Genomic DNA, 25,285 nt, shown 5'->3' with positions numbered 1-25,285 from the left:
ACTCCGTGATGCTGCTGGAGGTCAAAGGTCAGCTCTAAGAGAAGTGGGCAGGTCTCACCGGTGTATGAATCTTCATCCAGTCCCCTGAAGCGGGTGGGGGCCCCTGACCACCACCACTGTGCTGCATTTATCTTCATCCTACTTGTTCAGACAGTTCCTCTCCACACCTGGAGCCATGTTGCATCACAGACACACAACCCAGACCACAACTGACAGAGCTGAGGGGTTCACTGACAGAAACATCCATCTTCTGTACTGCTTATCACAGGGGGGGGGGGGGGGCTGGAGCAGAGGCAGGGACATCCTGGACAGGTCCAACATCCAGAGACACACAGCAACTCTACAGGGGAACCTTCTCACTGTGACGGGACTATGATATATAAATATTACAATAATACACGTTATGCTTCCTTCAACTGCAACTAGGTGCTTAACAATGTGTAAATGTTAGTGTACAAAATGGGACAAAATTAAAAGTAATTTGAAGATCACATAATGTTAAAACCCAAATACCCCCAAAAAACTTGTTATAGATTATTAAAGGGTCAAATGAAAGGTTAAATAAAACATATTAAAAATTATTAATACAGTAAAGGGTCAGAACTCGGGGGTAAAAAGCTATAAACATGTGTGTTTAAGATTTAAGAGTTTTATCATTTTGAATCTACTAATCTTTATCATTATGCCAGATTGCACAGTCTAATAATAAACGTTTTAAATGATAAGATGTGTGCTTTAGGTGGAACGGTGGCTGTCAAGTGGGGCAGCTGCTCCGGGCTCCGGGGGCTCGGGGGCTGGTCTCCTCCCAGCTCTGCCTCCTGTCCTCGGTGTTTATGATCCGAGGCTGCGCGCTGAGCGGCTCCATTGTCTGAGCAGCAGCGGCAGCAGCGGCGGAGCGGAGCGGCATCACTGCGACCCCGATCCCCGGGAGGAGGCCACCGCTGCTCGGGGAGCCCCGGAGCGGACACGCCGTTGTTTCTGTTCGACACCCGGGTTGTTTTTTTTAAATCTCGTCGCGGCTCCGACACGGACCGGGATCCTGCGGCGCTCGCACCGGGCAACAGTTGTCACGATGTCCGAGATCAGATGAGGCCGGAGCCGCGGAGCGATCACTGCGGCGCTGTCGTGCTCCGGGCTGCCGCGTCCCGCCTGCGATGATCCCGCCGCGTGTTTAACCGCCCGCGGGACGGCGAAGGGAGCCCGGTGAAGCCCGGTGAAGCCCGTGTCTGCCCGACATTCCTCCGTCGCTTCGATCGGTCACACGCCCGCGCACGCAGCGGCCGAGGTGAGGCTCCGTCTGCGGGTGAATCCGGCCGAGCAGCGGGGGCTCATGCTCCGCTCCGCAGGGACGCGGGCTGTTGCGTCTGCGGAGAGTTGACGAGCCTGCGGAGACACGCGGACCGACAGACAGGCAGGAGGCCGAGAGACAGACAGGGAGCGAGGGGAGGGGGCCACAGCCTGGTTCGGTTCTCTCGACCCGCAGCGGATCGAGCCGAGCCCCCTCCTGTTTGCACCCAGCTCCGCCACCCAGTCGTCCCCCGCTTCGGATGGGGGGCAAGCAGAGCACGGCGGGGCGGCCCCGGGGCGCTTTCCCCGGGGTCTCCACGGATGACAGCGCGGTGCCACCCTCGGCCCACTTCGGCCACTACCGGCCGAGCGGCACGATGGGCCTGCGGAGCCGCTCGGTGAGCTCCGTCGCCGGGATGGGCATCGACCATAGCCCCGGCGTGCCCTTCGGCTTCTACACCCCCAGAGGGACGGACTCGGACCGGGCCGGAGGGGGGTCAGGGGGCACCACAGCCGCCCCCCACCACGGCACCGGGTACCAGGACTCTGGGGGAGGAGGGCACCACACGGACGGGGTTCTGTACCTAGGGTCCCGGGGGTCGCTGGCTGACACCTTGCCCCTGCACATCGCACCCCGCTGGTTCAGCGCGCACAGCGGTAAGGACACACACACATGCACACTAACACACATCTGGACATGCACACTAACACACACGTGCACACACACATGCACACGCCCTTCAGGCTGATTTTGTTGACACTGGAGGATTAATCATCACAGGAAACCACGCACACACACACACACACACACACACAGGCGTGCAATCCACGCACATCGACTCCTCCTCCACTCACACGCACGCACACCTTGTTTACCTGCAGGTGGGAGAGACACCGATGCAGTGCCATTAAATGTCAGTGCTGTGAGGGGACGTGCAGCTCCGGCCTGAGGACGCAGAGAAACAACAGAATCCGCTGCTGCAGGCGTAGAACACAGGCTGACATGTGTGTGTCTGTGTGTGAAACAACATGTAGCCCTGTGGTGACTGAGGAGGGACACACACAAACACACACACTGAGAGATGCAGGGGCCTTGGGCAGCTCTCCCACATTTAATACTTGACATTATTCTGCAGGTAAAAGCTTGAAATTGAAAATATTGACTCCTACAGTTTCGGCTAAAAGACAGAAAGGTGCTTTAGAAACCTCCATTTGGTCAAACGCCCCCCCCGACGGTGCTATTAATAGGTGGTTTGATCAACTGGGAGCAGTGGGGGGGGGGGGGGGGGGGGCTGTTGGGTTTGGTGAACATAGCGTTGCAGGGTGTTGCTTCGTGTTGACTGTGGCCGCCGCTGCACCGTCTGCATGGGTCATTCCATGTTGTGTGAAATGACAGTAATGAGCTTGTTGCCAAATCTGGGTCTGAGTCAATTAGTGAGGGGGGGAGGGAGGGAGGGAGGGAGGTGAGGCGAGGCAGGACGGGGGGGAGAAGGGTTTCGAGGTTTGTCTGTGATGGACGATGACGACTCTGTGGCTGAGCCGATGAGATATGATGCACTTTGCTGTCGCTGCAGGGAAACCACAGACGCACACACGTTCGACACATGCACACACATGTTGACACGCACGTAACAACAACAAACCCTTCGCCACATGGCCACAGCTGGTTCGCCTCCAACTGCAAACACACAAACACACACAGACACTCGGCAACCAAGTCCTTGAGGAAGATAAGACACACTCCTCTTTCTCTCTCTCACACTCACACACACTTACACTCACACACACTCAAACACACTCTCACACTCACTGTCACACACATGCACATGCACAGCGAGCCAGGTCCCCAGGCTCTCATTACTAAAGCCCTGACCGGCTCACAGCAGGAGAAAAGCAAGTTGGATATCAACATCTCGGCTGTTTTTCTCTTACCTACATTGCCTAGCGACTCTGCTGTGCGTTCATATCAGCGGGTGGAGATAACAGGGCTGGGTCGGGGGAGGTGGGGGGGGGGGGGGGGGTCTGCAGAGGGAAACCGAGGAAGATGCACACGTCAGAAACAGAGGCTGCAGATTTGGGCCTTGAGGGAAATGGTCAAAGTACAGGAAGCGCCACGATGTCCATGATCTCCACGAGCAGATTCTACACATGCAGAATCCGAGTCGACTCTGCAGATGGAAGCTTCTGGTTTTTCATTTCATTTCAAGTTTGACTCAATCTCTTGGTTTATCTGTACAAGCAGCTGTGAGAAGATATCAGGCAAAATGTCGTCTGCAGCTAGACAACCCACAGGAAGTGTCACTGCTTGTGTTTCATGTGGAGAAACATTCGACTCTGTTGATAAAAGAAAACCAGTCGGCCCTGATAGCTGCTGTCTGCACTGGGAGCCCCAACACATCGGCCAGAGGTCACGTTGGTGTCAGGTGATAGACAACGGGCTCAGAGATATTAACGTCCAGGTCTAAATCCTCTCCCACAGTGATCTCCATGAGGGTGTGGTCAGCAGAAAGGCTGGAGCTGGCGGCGGCCATGTTGCAGAGGTCACAGCAACAATAACACGAGGGTAAAAAGACGGGAGACATGTTTTAAATGATCCGAACCACAGCGATGGAGAGAGTGTGTTTCCTATCTGCTGCTGAGAGAGGGTGCACCCCCCCCCCCCCCCAGCCTCGGGCAAGATCACATAAAGAAGATTGACAGCCCATCAAGTGGAATTGCAGGAGCGGCCGGCGAGGACCTGACAGTCTGAGCGGAGGAAAGGGCAGGGCCGACCACAGCTTCAATCTGTTATATCACTTTATTCCTCTGGGTGACAGTGCAGACGAGGGGGGGGGGGGGGGGACATGTCACAGGTTCAATGCTCCAGGAAAAGACAGTGTGCAGTTTAATTTGTCAAGAACTGACGCAGAGATCGAGATGTTTCTGATCTCAATATTTGTCTATTTAGTGACAGGGCTCTGCTAGTTTGTTTGTTTTAAATATGCAAAATTACTAAACAGGTTTCCACCAAATTCTGGGGGGGAACTCCCATGATCCTTTGCTGTTTCGCGACGTCAACAAACCAGGTCCTTTGCTGTTGTTTTGATTAAGAGCCCCCTGGTGGCCGGAGTTGCATTTTGTACGTTTTAAAGCTTCACCACATTTTACAAGATCTTGAGAAATTCACTAAAATGTGAAGAAATCCTGGATCGAACCGTCTTCCAGTATCAGGGTTCCTACGGTCATGAAAAACCTGGAAAAGTCATGGAATTTAAAAAATGTGTTTTTCCCAGGCCTGGAAAAGTCATGGAAAAAAATAAAATCCCAAAAGTTTTGGAAAAGTCATGGAAATTTGTTAGAATCATTCATTTTCAAGTCGTTAATTTATGCTGAGTTTTAAATAATTCATATGCATTTAAAGAAATATGGTCAAAATATAAGCAGGAGTACTTGGGTTTGTGTCATTTTAAGGTAAACTGTATGCCTTGGAATTCTCATAGTTACTTTAAATACTACATTTTGTCACTTTTTCCGCGTATACACAGAGATCTCACAAAATGTTCGGTCATGAAATTATTGAAATTCATGGAAATCCATTGGTCGAAATGTGAATGAACCCTAAAGTATAAACAAGCTCCTCCTTGGTCCATATTCCACCGAGTTCTAAGAAGATCTGTTAGATTGTGTGGGATCTTGCTGCCGGACAGAAAAACAGACAAACAACAATGAAAACATAACATTGGTGAAGGTAATAAATCATAAAGCTGATCAGACCACTTCTTTATTTCTATAAGCACTCACTCATGTGTCTGGATGTGAGGTCTTGGTGGAGGTTTGTGCCGTTCCAGCTAAAGATGTTTTTTTCTGTTGGTGAATGAGATTCTGCTGGAAACTGCGTTCAGCACGACAACAGCACAGAGTCGGAGAAACTAAACTCTGAGTCCCCGTTTATTTCTGTGAGAGCTCTGCTTCGGCTCAGCGGGGGGGCCGCTGCATGAAAGCACATGCAGGCTGTCAAGTTCATCCTGGTCTAAGCTGCAGTGAAGAGCTTCTTCCTCTGGGAATTCAGTCTCACACGCCTTTCACAGCAAACTGTGCTCACGTCTCTTACTGTCCCTGTCCCGACGTGTTCTCCTGATCGTACGGGTGACAAGCGGTTTGTGAGTCGGTACATCAGAGACCAGGTCAAAGGTCGAAGAGATAATGTGTAATGACGGTTCTCTCACGCTCCCTATGAACGTCCTCCTGATGTGAAAACATGAGCCGTTCTGACTGTTTCATTGAGTTTAAGAGGTTTGATTCTGCATTCAGGGAGATTTGGGCGTTCGGAGAGTTACTCAGTTTGATGTTTTACCTTTTGAAAGACAAATTCATTAAGTGAGTGGCTTTATGTGTTTATCAGGGACTTTATTTTCAGTTTACATCCTTTTTAAGCGAACAGTACACGTTAGCAAGAAGGACGTCTATGCTGCGTATCCCCGGGGGGGGGGGGGGGGGGGGACTCTTATTGGTTGTTGTAATGAGGGTCGTGTCATCTCAAAGCTTCAGACATGACCATCGTTAAGCGTTTGTTTATCTGGTTCCTCTCCAGTGGGATCTTCATCACCCTCACACTCACCCCTCCACAAACCTGATGGAAATCGGTTCTATAGATTTTGCGTAATCCTGCAAACAACCAAACGCACACGAATGAAAACATGAGCTCCATGGCAGAGTGGATGTTGATGTAGGGAAGAACTCATCTTCACGTAGTTACACACAGACACACACACAGACACACACTCAGAAGATGTTCCTTCACACAGTGAAACACCTTCTGGATGTGGATGTACGTTAATCAGACAAACTACAGGTGCCCCTCCCACTGTTTGCCCTTTTCAAGACAACGTCCAATGGTGACACAGAAGTGTGTGTGTGTGTGTGTGTGCCTGTGTGTGCGTGCGTGTGTGCGTGTTGATGAACATCCATTTAGACGTGAAGAGATGCATTTACCCCCCCCCCCCCACCCCCACACACACACATAGACAGCAGTGGAAGCCGAGTGGCCCCCTCCTCTCATCCAAAAGGTCGTGGGGGTCAAATGAGCCTCGCTGGGGGGGGGGGGATTATCGTCTGCAGCTCCGTGATCCTGCACCAGCTTCGTTTTGGATGGCGTCACTTCACCACTGCTGACAGAACACAATGCTGAGTGTGTCTGTGTGTGTCTGTGTGTGTCAGACCTCGGGGAGGAAGTGTTGTCGAACACAGCGTCGTGTTTCAGAAACGAGCAGCACGGTTTGACTGATGGACGGATTGTAATCGCTGCTGCAACTCTGATAATCAGATTATTACATTTAATCTGTTAAAAAGACGAAGGTTTCAACGTATTGTTTCAGAGTGAGAAGATGATTGGATGTTAAATGTGACGAAGAATTTAAATTTGAATCTAAATCTGTACAAACCTGAAGGTTCTTCTCCTTCTGGGTAAAAACTGAACTTCATGTCGATTTAATTCACTAGAAATTAAATCAATCAATAACATGTGTTTCCTTTTAGTGGAAGAGAAATCCGATTGAATACAGAAGTTTTGTCTTCTACCTTTATTCATTAGATTTGAGTTGAGCTGCACAACACAGAGCGGGTTGTTCGCTAACCAGGTCGGCGGTTTGATTCCCAGTCTTGGTTCTTATAGAAAAAGGACTGCTCTTAGACAGCACTGTGTTTGTGAATGAAACCACTTTGAGTGGTCATCAAGACTAGAGAAGCTCTATATAAATCCAGAGCTTTCATCATCTCATATAAAAGCTCTTAGCAAACACAGAGCTCCATCAGCACGTGTTTCTGATTCAGCAGGATTAGGATGGAATCACAGAACCTGCTGGAAGGATAAGGTTTTGGATCTTCTGTGTGTCCGGCTTTTCTTTCTCATCCAGCGATGTGTCCGATGTGTCTCCTGCTGCTTCCTCACATCGACTCATCGGAGGTTTCACTCCGGGCTGGCAGGAGGAACGCTGACATCACTCAGACGTCTGTGTTCTCACACGGCCCCTCAGGAGAACCTCAGGAAGTTATCCAGAGCTCCGGAGCAATCCCTGTGTATGTTAGTGTAGACGGAGATTGAAACACGTGTGTGGACAGAAACGGCTCAATAGAAAAAAACCAGTATATAGATGTCGATGAGAAACTGAGAAGAACTGATCAAAATGCCTAAAAAAAACAAGAGCTTAATCTGATTGATTCTCTTTTGTCGACCGCCCCTTCACGTCCCTGTGTGTCCAGCCGGAGGAACAACAGCACAGAAGAAGACACCTGCTCACAATCCCACTTTATAACATTGGATCAGTTGATTTCGTGCTTTTATTTCATCGGAGCCATGAAACGAGCGGAGGTAAAGACAAACTGTGCCTCAGTTCCCTTCAGGAGAGAGAATGAAGTAAGTCTTCTGCTCGGCCTCTGCTTGCATCATCAGATTTAGGATTTGGGTTGATTTAAAAAAAAAAAAGAGAGAAGCCTTTCCACCAGATACAGATTATTGACAAGTGATGGCGTCCACACTCTGACATCAGCTCCACACGGGGACCAGGCTGGAAATCTGTTTCTTTGAGCGCTGAAATAAATCAGCACAGATCCTCCCACGTGCACTGCAACAACACACACACACACACACACACACAAAGTAAACAAGTACAAAAACAAATACTGATGCACAGCGAGCGAGGGCCACACGGGGACACGCAGGCGTCGAGGCTTCGTTTCACAGCCGAGGGTTTCAGGAACCGAGGGGGGGGGGGGGGGGGACATCTGTGCCGCTGAACTGTCTGGTTGCAGGAATCGAGAATATAGGTCAGCACTGCAATTTATTACTGTTTCCTCTGCCTCTATCTCCCTGACACACACACACACACACACACACACATACACACTCTCCCCGTCTTTGCCTGTCTCTTTCCTTCCTGTTAACTCAGGGCACTGCAGACACACACACACACACACACACACATACACACACAGAGGAGGCATACGAGGACACGCACACTCTGCATACATACGAGGGGAGAATGAGATGATGGGAGTGAGGCTGGGAGATGGGCTTTTGTTGCTGTGACAACCACATAGCTGCCTATCGCTGCTGTTTTTCTCCACGTGCACGCTCTCACGTGCACACTCTCACGTGCACGCCTCCCCTCACCTTGGCGATTGTTGCCTCAGCCGCACTGTTCCCTTCCGACAGACGTGAACCATTCAAACGTGCATTTGCAGGAAAAGAAAAAAAGAGGAGGGTGGAGGGGGGGGAGCTCGGGGTCAGGACAGAAAGTGACAGGGAGAGAGAGGAGACGATTAGAGGGGGGGGGGGGGGGTGTTATCGTTATCTGGAACAGTCCCTGGAGAGCGTTCAGTCGTCTGAAAGCCATAAAGGTTGATCTATCAAAGGTCTCATCACTGCTGTGGCTGAATGTCAACACCATATGAACAACAGACCGGCCAATCAGGAGCAGCCGTCAGGCGGGCATGGCGTCAGCGTCTGGATGTGGTCAGGGCGAAGTGAAGAGACTGGGCAGACTGGGAGCAAGGGGAGCTGTGACAGGGCCTCCCAGTTTCAGAGTGAGGTCACATTCACATCTGGATGCTGGGCAGAGGGTTGTGGCTAAAAGGATTTGCTCAAGGGCACTTCAGTATTCACACATTGATCAACCAGATCTGTCTTTAACAGGCTGGGTATCGAACCAGTGACCTTCCAGTCACAGGCGCCTGTGTCTTGAAGTGAAAATGCTCCATGAATTCTTGTTTTTTTCTGAACACACTTGATACATGTGGCAGAAATTATTTGATTAATTTGTTTTTATCAAATCTATGACGATATGTCAGCATCATTTGATTCCTTGTGGAGGTTTGTTCTCCTTCTTTAAATGAAAAACACATTATCATGAATGTAGCCCCTGGATTATGTTTTTAAAATGATCCACAAATATCTCCAGGTGTGTGTGTTTGTGGTGAAGTTGTTCACCGTTGTTGTCATCGTGTTGTGTAACCGATGTCACTGTTATCTCTGGAGGAAACGTCTCTGAGGCTCCAGAGATTCAACCTGCGGTGACGCTGCTGTCTTCGAGCTGCAGCGCCGTCCCTTCTCTTTCACCGTATGATTATACATCCCTCCCTCTTCCTCTTCCTCTTCACCTCTCCTCCTCCTCCTCCTCCTCCTCCTCTCCCCTTCATCCAAGGTCACGTTACCTCCCCGTGCGACACAACAAAACAAAAGACACGCTCTTCACTTTCCTGTTCCTGTCAGCTCGCTCCTCTCCACTCCCCCGACATCCATCCTCTCCTCCGTCTCTCCATCTCCCTCGTCTTCTGTCTCTCTTGTTCTTTCCTGTTCCCATGGAAACTTCGGGTCTTTCCGGGGGGGGGGGGGCAGTTGGCGAGCGTTGCCTTAGTTGTTGTAAGCTGTGATGTAATCGGGCCAACAGTTCCCTGGGCCGCTGTTTATGGTCATGACAGTGGTGGGCTGCTGCCGATCAGGCTTCCTCCTGTCTGGCACAGAGAGGTGTGTGTCTGTGTGTGTCTGTGTGTGTCTGTGTGTGTAATACAAATAGTGCAATGGCTGTTTATGTATTGCTTTATTTGCTGACACATTATAAAGTTGGAGGAAACGACATGGAGGAAGTTGTTCGTAGTGAAAAGCAAAGACTGAAAATGAAATATAAATAAAGATGGATGGACGACGAGTCTCTACCCCCCCCCCACCCCCCCCCGTTGTACAAACTTTAAGCCATACTAAGGCGTCAAGTGCTCGACCAATCATGAGCTTTCATCCTGTTTTATATGAAGAAGAAACTCAATGGACACTTGATCAGTGTGATTAAAGTCGGGAGATCACCAAAGTCACTGGGGTTCATCCTCTGGGGCCCATGAATGAACCAAACATCATAATAATCCATGTGACAGGTCGCTGGGATACTGGAGGAATGAGTGTTTCCTGTTTGGGATTAAGAACGGGGGGGTGGGGGGACTGACACACCTGTTTAACAGCATATTTTATTTTGAAAAATAAAGGGTACCCTGTTTAATTTAACGATGAGATAAAATACAACATATGCACATTTCATAACCAGATGCAGCCGCTTATTTTGTTTCAATAACAATCATACACTCCTTGCACACATTGTGGGATAATTACATTTTAATAACATATTATGGTTAATATTAATGTGTTGGACTGAAAATGTACGATATATATTGTTCTCTTCTCATCTGTTCATCTACAGATACTCAGTCAGTCTTTGAACGTCTCGTCCTGGTGTCTCTGTTTCTCACTAAATGATTCACTTCGTCTTATTCTTAGAAAACCTGTTTCACTACCAAACACAGAGACGCTCTTGCTCTTCTCACCTCGTCTCCGTCCTCGCGCCCGGCTGCTCTCAGACTCCATCTGTAGCCTTAGTGGTGTCCTCTCTCCGTCTCCTCCTCCACGATCTGCCTGCCTGACACCACCCGCCTGGGGTGCCTCTGTGTGTTCCATCTCCGCCTTCAGTCTGCCACGCCACGGAGCTCAAGTCCCAGAGTGGCTTTGTTGTGCTTCTGCAGAAGAATCTCTGCCTTCAGCCTGTCTGCCATGGAGCTCTGTGTGTGTCTGTGTGTGTGTGCGTCTGTCTGTGTGTGTGTGTGTGCACATCTCCAACTGGATCGGTTTCCAGCTTCCCCTCCACAGAGTTGAAAACCTCTAGCCTGGCCTCAGCGGACCAGTTCACATACGTAACTCAACCTGCAACCTCTCACTGGTTTTTCATTTCCAAGCTGCTCCCGGACTCCTTCCTTGTTGGAGCTCTGAGCCGATTGGCTGTTGACTGACAACGTGTCGGCCTCAAAGTTAATATCCGGGGCCAAGATTCCATCTTTAATTTACCTTTAACTCCAACGTTTCTTCACATAAAACACACACAGTGACGCTTTGTAGGTGTTTTAGGTGAATACAGATAAATGAAAAAGATCACAGCTGATGTATTTCTGTGTGTGTTCTGATTCTCCTCTCCACACGGATTGTTTACCTGCAGATTCTGAATATTCACATTAAGAATTGTGTTCTGCTTTTAAACCAAAACTACACTCGGGCCCTTTCAGGACGTGAACTCTGGAAAATGTCCAGAGCATTGGGTCTGGATATTCTCTGGAGTTTCCCTTTCACACACGAGCAACGCAGCGGGAGGTTGTTGGGTTCGGAAACTTTGTCACAACAACAGGACAATCTCCACAGGGAGTTCACGTGAGGGTAGAGCGGCAGGAGGGCGGACACTCCGTTAACTCTGCTCTGGAAATCACATGTTCTTTAATCTCCTGACTCAGACACTTGTGATGTCACGTAGAGCGTCTCTGGAGGATCTCAGGGAGACGTGTGGAGTTCAGTTGAATCCTGGATATGAGGACTCATAATTCATCTTCACTCCCTCCCTGTGTTTATTCTCAGTGTTCTGCCGCTTCCTTCTCCATCGCTCCCCTGTGCACTCTGTGTTTTACCCTCAACTTTCTGTCTCGCCCTCCTCTTTTCTCTGCTTTACTGCCCCCACCCCCCCTTCGTTTACCCCCCCCCCTCTGCTCTCTCCTCCTTCTCACTTCTGCACCGTAAAGTCGACGGCCCGATGATTCATCTCTCCCTCGGCCCCCGCACTGTTGTGATCCTCATTTTACGGCGCAGTTACACCGTCTCCCCCGTCCTCCTCCTCCTCCTCCTCCTCCTCCCCTGTCTGTCTGTCTGTCTGTCTGTCTGTCTGTCTGTCTGTCTGTCTGTCTCTCTGTCTGTCTGTCTGTCTGTCACTCTGTCTGTCTGTCTGTCTGTCACTCTGTCTGTCTGTCTCTCTGTCTGTCTGTCTGTCTCTCTGTCTGTCTGTCTGTCTGTCTCTCTGTCTGTCTGTCTCTCTGTCTGTCTGTCTGTCTGTCTGTCTGTCTCTCTGTCTCTCTGTCTGTCTCTCTGTCTGTCTGTCTGTCTGTCCTCTGAAGCTATTGACGCCAGTCCACCGAGTGTCCACTGTTGATACAGAAAACGTCCAGGAGTGAACACAAGGGCCGGTACCTCCGTCTTCTCAGTAATTAATAATCTGCGGATACTTTATGTGAGGTTTGAATACAGTCAGGATTTTACAGTGCTATTGATTGGATCTGGGAGAGTTGTTTGTGCAGCCCCCCCCCCCCCCCCCCGGGCCCCGGTGTGATTTAAACCGGCTCCTCCTGATGACTGTGGCTATCTGCAGTCCGGCCGTCCCCTCCTGGACATTATTCATCGTTACGAGACAGGAGGATCCATGTTTTAATTACACTGTCTGCTGCAGTACTGCTGTGTCTCTCAGTGCTTTTACTAAAGACCAGTCGAGGTACTGAAGATCCAGGATCAGTCAACGTGAGACTTAACGAATGAGTCTGTGTTTGCTGACTGATTCCTTTCCCTCTGATTCAAAGTTGTTCAGGAGACAAAACCTTCCAATCTGTCAGTACAACTGAACTGGGGAATTTACCCATGATCCTCAGCTCCCTGAAGCAAAAGAGCCGAAGAAAAGAAAAACACCAGCATCTGCTTATTCTCCATATTCTGAAAATGTGACCTAAAACTGCTTTTTAATTGACTTAAGTTGTTTTGACTGATCTACTGAGTCGGAGCTCAGAAGCGAAGGGCTGAGGTTAACTCAGTTCATTGCAATCTGCCAAATCACCACTAGAGGCCACTAAATCCTCAACACGTCTTATAATCAGAGGCTTGAACTGAAACCCCAGGCCACAAAGAGTCCATGAAGGGCTGGACATTATAAATAAAAACATAATCTTACATTAGATTAAACATCAACATTAACCTGGTTTCTTTACCAAATAAATACAGATGTCTGGGCTTGAATGAACAAAACACAATCAAATCCTCCTCCTGTGCTTCACCGTCCGATTCATCGTCCCCGGCCTCTGTTCCCTCGGCCCAGCGACCTGTAGGTGATTAAGACTTGTTAAGTAACGACCGGCGATTATTGCAGAACGAGCCCGGACAAGGTGACTCCAGAGCCCTGAAGGGGTTTTCATCACAGACCACATCTTACTGGCTTTTACCACAAAACCACCAGAGGCAAAGACCAACACACTTCGTGAATCATCCCAGTATCAATATAAATCAAGTTGTCGGGTTTGTCTCCGACCTTTTGCTCCGTGTCCCCCCCCCCCCCCCGCCCCAAAATATCTGTGTTCCAGGGGAAGAATCTAAATGAATACTTTTGAATCAGAATTTTGATTTCTTTTACACAGATCTATCAGGCTCATCTTAAACTTCAACTTAAATTCTGCTGCTGTCAACATGAGTTTCAACGATTGGATGTATCAGATTAGTTTGGTCGCAGGTTCTTCGATAACGATATTCAAACAAATGTAAATAAAGACCAGACTTGGATTTACTGGAAGGTGAATTTTCTTCTTCTCTTGTTTTTGTGCAAATCATCGACATGTGTTTGTCCTGAGGATTAAATTAATATCAATCTCCTCGTCCGATTTGACAGGAAACAGAAAGACTGAACCTCTCTGGATGCTCTTGTCCTGCTGAGCCACAATGTGCCGACATTTCATATCTGATGTAGCCGGTGCTGTTTGTCTGTGGCTCCTCTTCCTCGTGGCAGACACTTAATGGTGTTGGCCCGAGTCTTCATCGGTGGACAGGTAATCTGGCCGTGCTGAGTCAGGGTCTCGGCTTGATGAAATATGCACCGGCCAGAGATTGAGTTGACTGACCTCACCTGTAAATTGTGTGTGCGTGTGTGTGTCTGCGTGTGTATTTGTGTGTGTCTGTGAGCAGGGGTTGACAAGAATAAGTCTCCATGGGAGCATTAAATAGCACTTTGGTCTCCGGGTGTGTGACAGCTCCATCTATTCAGCTTGGTCATGCAAGGTTTGCGTTCGTGGGCGGAATAATTTAATTTCACCAAACAAGACGTTGTGTTATGGTTTATTTTGACAGTTGTTTCACTGGGAGAGTTTCACAAACTACAATTTAATACAAATGTGATTATTGTAAGTCCGAGCTACAGCTGTGTGTTTATTATTACTTTTGCCACAGCAGAGTTCTTTCTGAGTTTCCTCCGTCTTAGTGGTGATTGAAGGGACCAGATTTCCTCCTGTTGATATTCACCAGAGTTTCTAATCTCCTGACAGTCGCTGACTGACAGAGACACTTCAACGATCCAATCCGCTGCTGGAAAAACCCAAGAACAAAGAGATATGACTGTGGACTGCCAAAGTAAATGTAATTTTTATTCCTTCCTTAAATACTGTGAGTCCTGCTCATCTCCTTCAGTGACGGCAGATTGTGCAGAACCAGAACATTTAAACGAGGGCGTAAACTAACAAAAAGAAAAATCACATGCAGGAGAGAATATACTTTTCTTACTGACATTTGTTTTGGCAAAAGCTGGAAATTTCCCTCTATTGGTGAAAACATGAATATCTGCATATTTTTGGAGCTATTTCAATAAAATGTGACCAATCAGATGTGGCCGCTGCCCACGTGGGAGCTGCAGGAGGAATCCAAACTGGAAGCCTGAGGACTGATTTAGTATTTGAGTGATTATTATCCAGCTTTGAAGTTTTTATTTAAATGCATAAATAATGTGGATGAATCCCCCTCATACCTGAAGGCAGTTTCTCCCTCACTAAATGGGTTAGATGCATAACTTTGCCTTTTTCCTAACTTTTCTTTTATGAATATATGATTTAATATATACAGCTCACAACAACACAAAGTGAGCATCACCAACATTTTCACTTATTTAAAGTCTTTATTGCAATTTCAAAAGGTCAGCGTCTCACAGGTGAGTTGCAGCTTTGCAGTAATAACACACGACAGCTACTGGTTGTAAATATTTAGCGACAGATCATCGTGTGCAGCAGCTTGTTTGTGCGATGCGACCTGTTGCGTTAATCTCATTAATAAACACTTGTGTTACGACTGGTGGGATGAAACCAGGTCTCAGAGGTTCTTCTTCTGGTGGACGTGGAACAGAGGAGAGCTGCTCTTGCTGCAGCTGTCTACACGTCCTCGTGTTGTCCTCTCGGTGAACACGAGTAAACACAACCTGACGTGTATTTTTAGCTTTCGAGTGTTTGAGTGCTGCCAAAACTCGGGTGACCTTCTGAGTGCCTGAATGCTTTTTGTCTAGACACAGCGCCGAGGCCTCTGCTGCTGCTCCGGCTACATGTGTGTGGACGTGATGTGAGTTTGATTGTCGGGCTGCAGGACACTGGAGCGTTACACAAACGTCTTAAAGTTGTCACACGAAAGCCCCCCCCCCGGCCAGCAGGTGGTGATAGAGACCTCGTCAGGGATCCATTAAAAACCAGAGAACATGGTGACTGTGCTTAGTGAGATTAGGTCCAACTAACTTTGAGCGAGGTGGACACATGTCCATGCTGCTGACTCGTTATTAGACCCGTCTCATCTGCAGCAGCCAGTGAGACGTCCTCAACTGGGTCCACTGGTCCAAAGTGTCCCAGTTTGAGAAAGTGCTGCGTGGCGTTCACTGACCTCACCTGCTCTCCACGGCCGGGACAGTCCGGGAAATGATTTGAGAGAAATGTGCCAATTCGACATAAAGTAGATCCTCAAGGGTGTAGTGCACAGGACAACTGTCATAAATACACACACACACACAAACACACACACACATTCGTACACACCAACACACATCCAGATATACACTCTCACGTATACAGGCAGCAGTATAGTTAATCTACGATCTTGTCCTATGATTTACTTTTGTCCCCATGTGACCTCCTGCGCTCCCTGAATATGAAATGTCCTCAAGGATTTGTGGTGCTCGGCTAAGCTGAAGCCAAACGCACACACACACACAGACACACACTTCTCTGTGCTGGACCGTGTATCACAAACTGTCGTCTCTCCTCGAATGCCTGAACTGTCTCACCTTCCTCGTGCTCGTCTTCCTCACTCATTTCCTTCATCTCTCTGCTCGTCCCTATGGAGCATCTGTAAATAGCAGCCGAGGGAAAAGTGGGTCAGCTGCCACGTGCAAAGAGGGGAGGGGGTCTGTGGGTCTGTGTGTGTGTGCGTGTGTGTGTGTGTGTGTGTGTGTCTGTGTGTGTGTGAGACCAAACAAGTGTATGTCTGTATCACATATTTTGAATCCTTAATGAAATGTTGTGTAACATTTCAACATGACAGTTCATGTTTACAGCCAAACACATTTTAAACTGCTTGAAACATGACGTCTTTATTATTACTATTATTACTATTATTAATTTTATTCTTATCACATGCTCAGCAGGTCTGATACAATGGTTTCCATCCTATCACATAAAAGTTAGGTTGTATTATTGGAGCTGTAAGATTCATAAGTAAAATCTGCTTCGTGCATTTTGAGGGAAACCAAATCGCTGCTAATGATATATTTCATAGACATGTAACTATTTTTATTATTAATTCATGGTTATTTATAATAAAGTTAATGGCTACACTTTGAAGTTCAAAGCCTCATTTAAGAATCACTGACAGCTCCTGTCTGTTGTATCGATCATATCGATTATTCTTTTCACATCAGGTAGAAGACGTGTGAATGAAGTCCTCAGTGGATCCAGATTTAAAAAGCTGAGGCTTGTTTGAGTTTGGAGTTTCTCCCTGTTTGTGCCATAACTTGATTTGTGTGACGAGTAAACTCAAAGTAAAGTTGTGTAAACTCGAGCACCTGCTCCATCACGTCTGTGAAAGAATTATATTATATTCTTCTTCTTTCTGCTCCTTTTTATTCAAGATTTTTAGATTTTGCGTTTGCATTCAAATCGTTAGTTTGGTCCATGAATTAAATTCATTTATAGATAAAGTAAATTAAATTAAATCTCGGCACAAACAAAAGTCCAAAGCTACGTTGATGTGATATAACGACATCTTCCATCTTCCACTTGAGTCTTTGTTACTAGCTTGAGCAGAGTGATCATCAGCTCACGTCTCCACTGGACTCGGGGGGGGGGGGGGGGACCGCCCATGGAAACACACACCAGAGACTTTTCACTCGGCCGTGACGAACCACTTAACCACTTGAAAAATCAAATGCAACCTTTGAATATATGGATGTGTGTTCTCCATCGGTTCTGAAGCAGAGTTAAAGTGTAATCACTGTATGAATGCACACGTAGAGTCCACTGAATACACAACATAAGGATCTACAAGCCCACATACACACACACACACACACACACACACACATGCACTGATTTTCATTTCAAACTACTTCCTCGGTTGAAGCGTTGTCTTTAATCTGTGGACGTTGTTTGTTCCTCACAGATCCTCGGTCGACCTTTAGCTGCTGTGAAATGCAGCAGTTTCACTTCCTAACGCTCCGGGAGCTTTCTCAGGATACTGGGGAATCGGGGGGGGGGGGGGGGGGGGGGGGTTGAAATTATTTAATGCCTCAAACCACATCACACACACATTTTTACTTTTATTTAGAGAGTAATGGATCTGTTGAGGTCAGAGCGGACCTGCTTTTAAAGTCAATGAAATGTAAAACATTCAGAACATTAAGTAGCCGAGCCTTTAACACACAGATCTGTGTTGGATACGGGGGGGGTCATCAGGTTGGATCCCCTGAGGAAACACACTGAAGCTGTGAGTTGGTACTTTACCATGGAGGCTCCTGCAGACTTCACATCATCCTCAGAAGATGAGCGTCATCTGATCTGAGGCTCTTTTGACCTTTTTCTTTTCCTGAAGCACGTCTGATAAACGTGTTCCTATTCCTGACGCAGGTTTCACTGAAGGAACTTTAGTGGAGTAAGTGACGAGGACCAGGTTCAAGGAGAACTCTCATGACTGGGGCTTCAAACGCTCTTCATCACTTTGAATGAACTGCAACAAAATGCTGTGGCCTTGTTTCGCTTGTTTGATAAAACTGAAACACGTCAAGCGGTGATGAAGACACACAACTTTTAAAAACAGGTCGATCCTGTCCTGATGAACCTGGTGTGTGTTCATCAGGTTGTGATGGAGGGATGGAGGGATGGATGGAGGGATGATGGATGGAGGGAAGGATGGAGGGAGGCTCGGTCACAGAAACTATCACAGATCATGATTTGAGTCGATGCTTGTTTCTTTCACACTCGTCTTTATATCACTGATGTGTTTTCTTGTTTCCTTCCCAGGATTCAAGTGTCCTGTCTGCTCCAAGTCTGTGGCGTCCAATGAAATGGAAGTTCACTTCATCATGTGTCTAAGCAAGCCCCGCCTCTCCTATAACGGTAAGAGCTTCTCCCCGGACCTTTTCTTTTTACGTGACAGATCCTGGTCTTTGGAAGGAAAGCCCAGCCGATAAACACTGAATTGATTTTGGCTGAGGTCCGGGTCATGTTCATTGGTCTCAGCCCTGTTGTGCCAAGTCTCCTGTTTCTGCTGCTGTGCTGATGAATATTCATGAGGAGACGGAGGCCCCACCGAGTCCCGGTGCTGCTGAGCTGCTCCTCCCAAACCACATCAAACCACATCTGTTCTGATGCTTCATGAGATGTGTGTGGTTCCGTGTGAGGCAGGAACCCAAAGGTCAAGTCTGAGGGTGAAGCACAGACTCAGAAGTATGAACTCTCCTGGTTCATGAAGGAAAGAGGTTCAAACTCAGGTCTGGACTGTGTCACATGAGCAGGAGCTCGTCCACTGAGAGCAGAGGACAGAGGAGCTGGGATCCATTGTTCTACATCTGGAGGGAAAGATTTTCACTGGAAGGTTCCTCGGACCACGTTCTAGAGCAATGGACCAAAACTTAGTCTGACCAAAAGAGTTCTGGGTCCAAATCAAACTGAATTTTAAATGCTCCTTAATTTCTAGACTTGATGAGCAATCAGATCTCTAAAATCCCCTTCACACCCACATTCAGTGATAAATCAGAGTCTGTTTGGTGCTCCGACTCCTCGTGATGTCATCGAGGTTGGAAGAGGGTATGGATAGAAAACACGCCCACCTCACACACTGTCTACAAACCAATCAGAGTCAAGTACAGAGAGACCCCGCCCACGCATGTGTTGACGACAGAGCGTACGTTTGTCAGACGAACTTCTTTAGTCCCTAAATTACAACGTGAAACCAGAACTTACAGATCAGATGAAGCTATGGAACCAACACATGAAGCTTCAGACTCTCCTGGTTGTTCCCTGTGGACCTCCGTCCATCTGGATGTGGAGTGAAGCTCGGTCGGACACAAACTGAGGCCAAACACCTGAACTCATAATTACAGCCAGAAGAGGTTTACCAGTAGAAACTGGATCTACAGTGGGAGAGTGTGTATCTCCCTCTGAGCTCATCCAATTAGTGAAATGTCTGTGATTCGGTGCGGCTGCCAAACACAGTCAGGCAGAGGATTTCCTGCTGCTGCCGAGGCTGCTTGGTTCAGGCCGGTTCCTGAAGTCGCTCTTCTGCTCCCACATGAGAACTGAATCCCATCGTCTATGATTTACCACAGTCAAGATAATTAAATCATATGTTTTTGTCCTTTTAAAGGAGTTAAATTAAACTGATATCTTCCAAAGTTAAAGTTCTGTTAGTTTGAAATTGCGTTTGAATTGTAAATTGTGCTCGTTTATTAGCTGACTGTCTTTTTCTTGCAATACTGCCACCTACAGGTCAGTTGAGCAATATGACACGATTGCTGTGATGTGAATGCATCATAAGCAACAAACACATTTTGTTCTTGACTGTAAATAAAGATGGACGACATGACAGCTCCTAGAAGTGAAGCCACAGCATCTTAAAGAACGAGCTCCCGATCTTCTTCTCTGGTGTTGGATGGATTGTTGATGGAGACTCTATTGCCCCCTAGAGGCTCGGCAGGCTTGTAGAAAATATCTACTGTAAAGATATCCACCAGGCCTTTGTCACAAAAGCAATGAGCAAAAATGTTGTGTTAATAAGACACAATTGGTACTGGGTGAGATTACCCAGAGGACTTTACAGTGAGTGGAGCTTTGCATGTATCATCAAACTGAAGGTCAGCTCTCGTCCTGATTAGAGACATGAAATCCTCATAATATTAATATCATCTTTCATATGTACGATTCACTTCTGTTCTCATTGTTTCCACACTGATGTTTTACTAATGTTGCTGCTGCAGACACACTCTCGACCCCCCCGGCTGCCATTCATTGCCTTCAGCATGTTTTAATTATGGCCTCCTGGTGTTGTGTGGAAACACATGATTGACAGCAGCCGTGTCTATTCACTGCCCCTAGCAGCCCGTTGATTGACAGCTACTAGTTTGACTCACAACCGGGGACATGTGTGTCTGATCTGGAGCCTGAAGGTCACCTTGTCGTCCGTGTTTGTGTGGGTGTGTGTGTGTTTGTGCTCTCAGGACAGTAGAGTCGTGTTTCTGATGATTATGATAATGTAACCACACTAAAGAGGGCGGGGGGGGGAAGGGGTTGTCCTCTGTCCTCTCGGCCCACAAGGCCACTGCATATAAACAATAATGTAAGTTTGAAGCCTGCAGCTGAATTCAGGAAGATTGAAAGACGGACGGAGAGAGAGAGAGAGGAAAGAGTGAAGCTGTCGTCAGGAAGATGGGATCCTGAGTGATGGAGTGGCCCGATGGCTGATAATGGATGAGAGGAGAGAGGGTAAAAGGAGAAGGACTCCCATAATTCCTCTTGCCTCTCTTCTCCCCTCCTGCTCTGTCTGCCTTGTCACTCTTTATTTCCAGCAAATTACTCCTCTTTCATCCTCCCTCTGTCCCCTGTTCCTCCGGGGGTCCGTCCGTCCGACTGCCTCTGTTCCCGCTGTGTAATCTCCGGAGCTTCCTCCCTCCCTGTCCTCTCCCTCTCCCTCTCCCTCCCTGTTCCTGTCCCTGTCCTCTCCCTCTCCCTCCCTGTCCTCTCCCTGTCCCTTTACCTCGCTCTGATTCTTTTTTCTTTGCGACCCACAAACGGGCTGCAGCTTATCTCGTTCCCCAGGATGCGCGGGCGTCTATTGTCGATCACCTGGGGCCGAGTGACCGGTGCACATCGACACATCGCCCAGCGTTTAACACACAATAGGTGCACGAAATGTAATCACACACTTAAAGGACTGCAGTGACATTGTGGGTTTGCAGCTCAGGCAGTCGGTTGCTTTGACGATCCTGCCGCGGCGCCCCCTGCTGGCGGAGGGCGTCCCTGCAGGGAGTCGAGGTAATGAATGAATGTACGGAGAGGTCATCCGCTCCACAGTCCACGTGATGGCCTGAAACTGGGGCAGTGGTTCAGCTCCCAGCTCAGCACTGACCCGGCGTCAAGACAATGCTGGAGCGTCCTCCAGTGACCCGAAAGCCAAGGTCCAGACTTAAACCCTCCAGAACATCTGTGGAGACCTGGAGATTCACTGAGGCCTCACCTCCTGTCTGACGGGGAGTAAGAGGATTGACCTGATGTGCAAAGCTCATTGAGACTTATACCAGAAGATTGTAACTGTTGTCAAAGGGGCAACGACAAAGGAGAGACGGGTCTGAAGACTTTTGCAAATGAGAGACTCAGGAAAACTTGTGGTCCTTCTGGATTTTTAGAAAAGCTCAAACAAACAAAGAACTACTTGACACTTGAAAGGTTTATAGACAATAAAAACTATTTATTATATACTGATATATATTATTTAAATATTGATACAGATACAGACTCGCTGAGATGAGACACCTCATGTCCACATTGAACCGACTCCACTCCTGCACCTTCAGCCACACACCTGCCAAGATTCAAGCAGATCAGATCAAAGGTTTTTTGGGAAAAACATATTTACAGAGATTCTTTCCATTATGTGGTAATATTTTATCATCATATCTATTCTTAAAGGTTTCATATCCAGGTTGTAGAAATCCTCTGTGTGAACTTTCTCAGAGTCGGATCAAGCCTCCGTTTGACAACTTGTTCAGCACCATGTTGTTTTATTGAAACCAGAAGTATCCATATTTGGGGGAGCAGGGGGGTGGAGCCTGACTGAGAGCCCCCCCCCACACACACACACATCTGGTGCTCATAATTTTACTTAATGAACATCAGCTGTTTTGAAGAAGACTTGAAACTAGGGATGGAGACATAAACACTTTTGAAAAAAGTTGAATGATGTTATAAAGCGAGAATAGACTTCTATAGAAACAACCAGTGGAGTCGCCCCCTGCAGGTCATTTAAATCTCATTTTGCAGAACTTCTCTACATTAAGATGTGTTTTAAATCATATTTGCATCTTTAAGGTAAAAACTCAAACCAGCATGTTCAGTTCAGGGAGGTTGATGATGCTGAAAGTCTCCAGACTCTGTGACACTAAACGCTCCGTCTGCCCTGAATGAGCACAAGTTACAGATTGCAGCTTTAATTTCTTGCATAAATCAAAATGTGGCAAATCAAATGAAAAACCCAGAATCCCAAAGGCCTGTTTGTGTGTCTGTGCTCGTCTGCACTGCCCCGTCCTGTGTGAGAAGCAGGTGAGGGTTGCAGGTAGCAGCACATGATCTGACCACTGGATCTTTTCTGGGCTTTGACTTTGCATGATGATATTTTAATGCCCCCCCCGCTAAATATAGCCCTGCACACAGGGAAGGAGGGCGGGGGGGGCTGAGACACACACACAGAAGTCAGGAGGCTGGAATTAGAGACAGAAGATCAAAGAACGGGGCATTTTGTGCATCTTTGTGTCATCAAGTCCTCGGGTCACTCCAGGACACACAGAGAGACATTGTGTTGTGATTCAGAGACGCACACAGCGACACTCTCAGCTCATAAGCGATGAGAAGGAGCCGGATGCCAAACGTCTGTTGGCAAGTCGGCCGTCGAGAGAGACGCCTGAAAGTCGAGAGGGACATGTGGCCAGGTGAGAAGAGAGCTCATGATTCAGAGACCTGAGCAGATTCACTCATCTTACATCTCAGCTCCTCTGAGTCACGGCCTCACGTCGAGTCACTCACAGGACTGGAGGTGTGGTGCAGCTCTACTGGGACTGTTGGTTTGTAACCAGGATTAAACCACACAACCATTAAACCGGGTGGAAGCTGAGGCGCAGATAAGAACCCACTGAGTTCTGGTGCAGATCTGAATCCCAGAGCAGATCCAGGATCCTGGTCGTGGATCCTGAACAGACTGGACTTCATCACATTTCTGCTCCACCTTCAAATACATATTTCATCCTGTTGACGACACCTGCAGATCTGAGCCGGCGTTCGCAGAAATAACTCGGACAGTTTTAATACAGTTTGCATTGTAAGGGGTTAAAGGTCACGACACCAACGTTTTTGCTAATGCATAATACATTTAAAGCTCATATACAAACACTGGAACTGCTGTACTTCAGATAAAGGTTGTTTAAATAACTATTCAAAATCAATGCAGTATTGAATATATGAATAGAATAAGTATAAATATATTATGTCTTCATTTTGTCCATTTTATAACTTTTAACTTGTGATACTTAAACATTTTAGAGTGCAGCACATAGTGAATGTTTAGGAGTGCATGCAGCGGGTGCACCCCCCCCCCCCCGCTCCCTGAGTGCAGTTCTTGTTAAACATTCAGTGAAGCACATTATGTTTCAACTTATATTCTGCATTGACCTCGTTTCAGCTTCTGCAAACTGGATTTCAGGTCACACGCTGGTTCACAAAAGACGTTTTTAAAGTCAAAATAAAATCCCACAGCTGTGAAATACAGAGGAAGTGGATGGAGGTTGGTTAGAAGATGAGATTCACTCTCTCTGACCCGAGGACTTTACTCCGATGACCTCATTTTTTAAACATTTTACGAGACTCTTCACTTGATTATCAAAACTTGGAACAGATGTTGACTTTGGATTTAATACGCTCTGCAGCACTCGCTGACGAATGGGCCGAGTCGAGCCGCTGAACATTGTGATGCTTGAAATAAACAGAAAAGGCTGAGAAAGGAGAACTCAGCTGTGACTGCTGCCTCAGCACCAACACCAATAAATCCAAGCACACAAATACACTAATAATTCATTGTGGATCAGAAGTTACATGTTTTTTAAGGATAAGGCGGAGACGACACAGGTCTGATTCCCAGTCAGCATCGTGTATTACAACTTCTACATCAGGGGCGCACACTGGTAAAGGTTAAAGATTCAAAGGACCCATCACTTCAGTGAGTACTCACAATAACTCATTGGAGCTTAATGGGATTTAGTAACTGCACCAAAACAGCCTTGAATTCACTGAGCAGTTATTTTTGACATCCATTATTAAATCTGTACATTGTGCGTGTGGCTTAAGAATTGTGTTAAGTTTCTGGCAGCGTTATTTTCAGGGTCAGGAGCTGAAAAGTCCAGATATCACTGATCTACTGTGTGTAATGCACCAACCTGCCTTTGTCCATACTAATATGTGCTTTTGTGTGTGTTTGTCTGTGTGTGTGTGTGTGTGTGTGTGTGTGTGTGTGTTTGTCTGTCTGCCACCTCAGATGACGTGTTGGCGAGGGATGCTGGTGAGTGTGTGATCTGTCTAGAGGACCTGCAGCAAGGGGACACCATAGCCAGACTGCCGTGCCTCTGCATCTACCACAAAAGGTGACACACACACACACACACACACACACACACACACACACACACACACACACACACACACACACACACACACACACACGCACTTGGACTCCCTGCCTGTTTTATAATCTCGCTCTTCCTCTAATTAAATCCACTAACTGAAGAAGATGAGATAAGATTTCTTTGGTTTCATACACATTGACTCAGTGGATATTAAAGGTTCTGTGTTAATGATGCTTCGATGTCTCATCATGTGTTATGATAATAAATGTTAAGAAATCAGAGACGGCTGGAGATGACTGGTTGCTGCTGAGCCAATCATAACGCAGCGTTAGAGATCAACAAAGGAAGAACAGGACGATATGAACAAGTTGTATTTAAATTACAACGGCATAGTTATAGAAAGTTATATCATGTGTGTCTGTGTGTGTGTGTGTGTGTGTGTGTAGCTGTATAGACTCGTGGTTTGAGATCAATCGGTCCTGCCCCGAACATCCGTCTGACTGACTGACCAC

The 25,285-nt window shown here is 47.3% G+C and overlaps 1 protein-coding gene across 1 annotated transcript; it reads left to right on the top strand.

The window, feature by feature from the left end:
* Positions 1–1,547: 1,547 nt before the first annotated feature.
* znrf1 (zinc and ring finger 1) lies at positions 1,548–25,285 on the top strand. Its single transcript, XM_053426232.1, has 4 exons — positions 1,548–1,944; positions 18,412–18,507; positions 24,686–24,791; positions 25,220–25,285. Exons 1-4 carry the CDS (start codon positions 1,548–1,550, stop codon positions 25,275–25,277), a joined length of 657 nt encoding a protein of 218 aa, XP_053282207.1. The 3' UTR covers positions 25,278–25,285.

Source organism: Pleuronectes platessa, chromosome 7, assembly GCF_947347685.1.
Source record: "Pleuronectes platessa chromosome 7, fPlePla1.1, whole genome shotgun sequence".
Taxonomy (NCBI): Eukaryota; Metazoa; Chordata; class Actinopteri; order Pleuronectiformes; family Pleuronectidae; genus Pleuronectes; species Pleuronectes platessa.
This window is presented reverse-complemented; position numbering and strand designations above follow the sequence as displayed.